At 43.2% G+C, this 6,000-nt stretch overlaps 1 protein-coding gene across 2 annotated transcripts in view; it reads left to right on the top strand.

The window, feature by feature from the left end:
* The first annotated feature begins 954 nt into the window (after positions 1 to 954).
* LOC147881060 (uncharacterized) overlaps positions 955 to 6,000 on the top strand; it is a 75,729-nt gene continuing 70,683 nt past the window's right edge. For both annotated transcript variants that reach the window (XM_087369999.1, XM_087369997.1), the window contains exon 1: positions 955 to 1,832. In XM_087369999.1, the coding sequence (XP_087226125.1) occupies positions 1,048 to 1,832 (785 nt within the window). In that variant the 5' untranslated portion in view covers positions 955 to 1,047. The remainder of the gene's footprint in view (positions 1,833 to 6,000) is intronic.

Here is a 6,000-nt window from a genome sequence, read left to right as displayed (position 1 = left end):
ATGTGTGGTCATGAAAGTATTATGTGCAAATTGCAAAGTGCTATGTGCAAAATACAAAGAGCTAATTACTATGTGCTATATTCGAACAATATGCCACATTCAAATTGCTATATGCTATATTCAAATTGGTATCAACATAAAGTAGAGGTGTTATAAACTCTATGTGTGAAATATAAAGCGTTAAATACATTTTAGTACATGCTATATGATATGTGCTAAATGCAAACTTATATGAACCCAAAGAAAGGGATGTTCCTTGGTCTTATAATTTAAGAGAGGAAGTGTGCTGTATGTGAAATGAAAATTTATATGTGGCACATGGAAAGTCTTATGTGCTAAATTTAAATTCCTATGTACTAAATTTAAATTTATATGTCTTGAATGCAATTTGAATGAGCCTTAGAAAGCGCACCTTCCTTTGTCTTATAACTTTTGGAAAGAAACTATGCAAACACTATTCCCACAAAAATGTGTGGTTATGTGCTAAATGCAAGATACTATGTGATCTTATAAATTTTTGAGACGAAGGGTGCGAACTCTTCTTCCACACTAATGTGTGATTATGTGTAAAATGCAAATTGTGTATTTGCAAAATACGAATTTTACAAAATTTACACAATGCTATCCTATTACTCAATGAAGTACTTAGTTATCTTTTATTTTTTTAAACTCTACACAAACCTACCTTCTTAATTCATTTTACAAATTCAATCATCTTTTTGGGCAAAAGAATTGTGCCATAAAATGACAATTTGAGCTCTTCTTGAACCAGTGTCAAAGTTTTCTCAATAGCAAAGATAAATACTAAATTTTTGGGGAATGGAAAGTAATTCATCTAAAGTATATTCTAGCTCAATCTAGCTACCAGCCAGAACTAGTTATTCTTCTATGATAGCATTCATGTAAGGCCCTTGAACAATTCTCATAATAAGAAAAACCAAACAAAAGCTAAGAGAAACCAAAACAAAAGCTATGTCTTGTAGGCTGTATAGCCATGATTGATACGATTTCGTGGAACTCAAGCTCAATGTGCTCCCATTTGAAACTATGTCGGCTAGAACAATTCATTTTCATCGTTCTTACCTTCTCTCTTGCAAAATGGCTTCCAATCCTAAGCCTGTTGGCTCAAGCACCGGGATTGCACCCTCCACACAATCGTCCCGCTTGAGTCAGTCCTCCACCTCCCGTCCTGGCCGCGGCAGAGGGTCTTTTGGTGGGAATAATCAGTCTAAGTCCGCATTCGAGGCTAATGCCTTCGGTGGTCAAGCTCTGCAATCCACTCGCCCACGCCCTTTGGCTAACGATGCAGAGGGTGGTGTCCGAATCACTCCCTCATCTTGCACCTATCCTGCACGAATCGGGACTGACCCTACAACTGGAAATGCAAATCGTCTTTTCCAGCAAGAGGATTTTCCAGAGTTGGGTGCAGCCAGCATTAGGAGAACTAAGCTGACCGCGCCCAATGCTCATCCAAAAGCCCAACAGGGACTCGTTCAAGAATCTGGTAGCGGTTCCATTCCCATCGTTCAAACAGAAGAGGTAGCCCGCTTTTCTGGCCGAAGTAGAGTGCCTTTCAACCACCGCAGAATACATTCGCCAGTTAATGCGGAGAGCTCGCGTACGATTTATCATCTAGCAGATGAAGACGATGACTTGGCTTCACAACCACGAAGAGCCTCAAAGGGTAACGCCTATGACAACCAAAGAAAGAGGGAAGTGGTTGAATCCAGACAAGGATTTCGAGACAGTTCCAAATCACGGGACGCGCAGAGTTTAAACAACAGAGGGGATCGTGCAAAAGAGGATCGCATTTATCATCTTGGTAGACTTATGTATTACATCTTGGCCTCATATTTTCTCTTTTGCCCTCTCTCTCCCTCTCTCCCCTTTTTGTAAGCATTGGAACTACTAAAATCTCTTCGGATCTGGAGGGCATCTTTCTGGGGGTCTTGGTAAGATAACAAAGGTATCAGAAAATAGGACAGCAACTGAATGGCAGTCCCCGCAGTGGAATGTGGATGGTAAGGATTACATCAGCAGCTTGTGCACTGTAGAAAAGGGGACAGGGAAGATTTAGAGAAAGGGATAGAACTAGCAGAAGGGAGAGAGAGGAAGGTGCAAAGGGAATGGGAGATGAAGGAATGGGGTTGGAGAGAGGTGTGAAGAGATGTGGGGGGGGAAGGGGGGGAGAGAGAGAGAGAGAGAGAGAGAGAGAGAGAGAGAAGGGGGAGGTACGAACGTGGAGAGTAGGGGAGGGGATAACGGTAGAGGTCACATCAAAAGTGTCCACGAGTGGTCTCTCTATGCTGCTTCTACCTCGATTGGGCTTATTCCAATAGAGAGATGTTTAGTGCTGTTGTGGCAAAATCAATCTTATCCCACGACATCTGTGTGTCATGGCAAAAATGGCTTAGGTATTTCTGTACCCATTTGTTCACCCTTTGAGACTGGCCATTAATCTTAGGATGGTATGCAGTACTAGGGGTGAGTAAATTTACCCTCTGCTGTAAATAATTCCTGCCACAAATGAACGATAAATTGTAGAGCTCAATCACTAGCAACCTGTGATGCTGACTACTGGGTCTTGGTAGGTAGTGAAATGGGCTTGTTCTGTCAGCCTGTCCACTAGTACATAGATGCTTTCCCATCCTCATCTGTAGAAGGCAGCCTGGAGATGAAATCCATATCTATGTGTGTCCATTTGCCCTCTGGAATGGGTAATGGCTGCAACAAACCATTTGGGAGTTTGCTGTCCAATGTTTGGGCCCTACAAGGGTCCTAAGGGATGTCTTGGTTCTTAGGTCCATAGTTTTGAAGTAGTTGATTTGGCCAATTTGACTATGCAAATTGTGGTTAGTATGAGCTCGAAGTGTGTGTTAGTAGTAGTTTAAGAGCTTCTAATGTGTTTAGCGTTTAAGGTTGTGGCGGTCCTAAATGTTCCTGTCTTTTGGTGTGGAGATCCTAAATGGTTTAGGTATTTCTCTCTAAAGATAGAGTCTCTCTTTGTCTCTTGTATGACACCACCTTAATATTACTCTTGCTTTTATTTAATGGTCCATCCACTACACACCTCTTTCACCTCTTTTCTCTCCTCTTTCACTCATCGACCTTTCCCCATATTCCTTCACCTTCACTTGCTTGTCTCTGACCTTTCCCCATATTCCTTCACCTTCACTTGCTTTGTCTCTTTTCCTTTCCTTCCAATCTACACCCATCGTTTCCCTTTTACAAGTTATGGGAAATATTTATGGAGCTACTTTACTCTTAGACTTATAATGTCACTCCAAAAGGCAGGGCCTTAGTGGGATCCCCACCTTGTTTTTCTTGACATGGCAAATATTCAGCAACACATTTCACTACATCTCTCCGCTGCAGAAAAAGGGGGGGGGGGGGGAGCAGGAGCAGAGGTGAGCGGAGAGGTGTCGGGGGGGGGATGTCAACAAGTGTGGGAGGGGGTGCCTACACATCGATGTCACCTTTGAAGGAGAACCTTTGGAAACAGTCAACACATATAAATATATATGACTGGATTTTGCAAAATAAGTACTAATGGAATGCATGTGTGGTGAGGAACCTTTGGAAACAGTCAACACATATAAATATATATGACTGGATTTTGCAAAATAAGTACTAATGGAATGCATGTGTGGTGAGGAGGATTCTAGGAGGCTTGAAAGCTTTATACAGCTTCCCAAATATATGCAGGAAGGCACATCTGTGGAATTGGAAAATGAGAATGTTTCTATACACTATTGTTGTGCAGACAATAATCCTTTATGGGTGCCCAGCTTGGCCACCCGGACTCTGTAGGATCTACCGGGAAAGAATAGAAACTTTACATAAACGTTTTCTAAGAGGGGAGGTAGGGATTAAGGCATAGACACCTTACCCTATCCTATGGGTGAGACAAGTATGATACCCCTAGAAGGGGAGGCATTATGTCAATTCATGCTTACCTCAGCAAAGTTGAAAAGATGGGCGCCAGGAGGATTCCACACAAGGCAATGGAAGCTACCCAAATCACAGGATGACATAGAGAAGGAATGAAGTGGATGGAATCATGGAGTATAACAGCTGCTGATATACCAAAGATGCATGTGAAATTAGGGAGATAGTGACGCAGAAGTGCTTAAGAAACTATGGTGAAACTTGGGGACAAAAATGCAGTTCTACAAACAAGAAATTAACTCATTGAGCAGCTACGGAATGCAAAAATACCTCGGGGAAGACATATCAGCTAGTCTGCAAAATCAGAACCAATTCGCATGATCTAGAGATGGAGAGGGTCAGATGAGATGATACAGGCCAAGAAATTGAGCTGCTCCTCCTGCTCCCATTGCTGCCCCCCCCCCCCCCCCCGGCTGGAGGTCAACATTTGCTGATGTCACATGGGTAGGTTAGGAAGAGAGTCAGGGCCTTGCTTGTGGGTGTGCCCATCTCTTGAGAGGCTAGGCTAGGCTGAGTGAGGGCCAAGACCCTCAAGGGCCATATTGACTTTGATTCATTGAAGGCCACTCATGATTATTTGGACATGCCGTTTGATCAAATGTCACATGTTTGACTAGGAATTATCGGGTAACACTTAGATGCAAGCATAAAAGAGCACCCTTCTCTCCATACAAAATGCCATTTCTCCATTACCCCATCGGTTCTTTCTCACTTTTCATTGGCTTCCCTATTTTCTCTCCTATTTGCCTTAAATAAATCCATTTCTCCACTGCTCATCACCTATTTCTCCATTACTCCCATATGTCTCCATACAAGACTCTATTTCTCCATTGCTTATCACCTTTCTCCAGTGCTTCCCTATTCCCATTGTTTCGAATGTTATCTGTAAACTAATCAATGCTTTCTATCAATTCAGACAACGGATTTTGCAGAGGCGTTTGAATGAAATGATTGCGAGTTGCCAAACACATATACTTGAACTTAAGAGTTTGCAATTAAGCTGGAATTAACACTTATACAGCTTAAACACAAAGTGACATCATTGGAAATCGCAATATGATTGAGGGGCCAAGACGGCCCCTCTCCCTTATCCAGGCTCACTTTATTCTTGAAAATGGAGATACAAGACCAAGGTGCAATGCACCTTTCAAACTGATGAACTCAGTGAAAACCTAGGACCTAGATACAAGACTCAAGAGCATATGTGCAAGGTAGACAACAAAAAGGAGGACTCTAAGCTCAGGTTTCAACTCTTGGCTTGCCCAATCCACAAGGAAGAAGCCTGCAACAACCACCACTTACATCCAACATTAGAGGCAAGCACTAGTTTCTAGAAAGATAGTAGAAACGACATGAAATAGTGCTGTAAATGAGATAAACTTGACAATATAGGCTCCCTTCGTGACTTCATCCTTTTGTAGATGAAGTCCTTGATGCCTCTGAAGCTACCTTGGGTGAGGAGAGTGTGGAAATGGGGCTGGAATGAGAACAGCTTAGAAAAACAGCCTGTAGGCTAGAGAGAGAAAGCTTTTATGGAGTGATAGCTGTAGAGAGAGAGTGCTAATGCTGATCCCAAGGGAGGGGATGTAAGAGAGGAGCTGCTGCTGTTCCAGAGGTGCACAGAAAGGGAGAGTTTTGCAAGGGGAATGGGTTGGAACAGTAGAGAGAGAAATTTTGCAGTAGAGAGAGAAAGACTGCAGCAGGAGAGAGAAAGGGGCTGTGGCTGCTCCAGGCTAGGAGAAGGAGAGAGGATGCTGCTGCTGTTTTAGAAGAGCTGAGAGGGGGCAGATTTTTGGAGAGGAGGGGCTGGAACTGTAGAGAGAGAATGTGCTGCTGTAGAGAGAGAAAGTGTTGCTGAGGTGAGAGAATGGCCTGGGGAGAAGCTGGCTACACCCAAGGAGCTGGAGAGGTTCTGTTGCATCAACCAAAAGGAGAGAGAAGAAAAGTGATGAATTTTTTATGTAGGGAATGAAGGGGAGAGGCCTTCTTTTATAGGCTCAGCCCCCCCCCCCCCCAGGCTTAGAGTGGAAGGTGGACACTTGTCCCAGATTT

This window comes from Dipteris shenzhenensis, chromosome 31 (assembly GCF_047967505.1).
Source record: "Dipteris shenzhenensis isolate YYH24624 ecotype China chromosome 31, Dip_SZ_1.0, whole genome shotgun sequence".
Lineage (NCBI taxonomy): Eukaryota > Viridiplantae > Streptophyta > Polypodiopsida > Gleicheniales > Dipteridaceae > Dipteris > Dipteris shenzhenensis.
The sequence above is the reverse complement of the archived record's forward strand: the minus strand, read 5'-3'. Positions and strand labels throughout refer to the sequence as shown.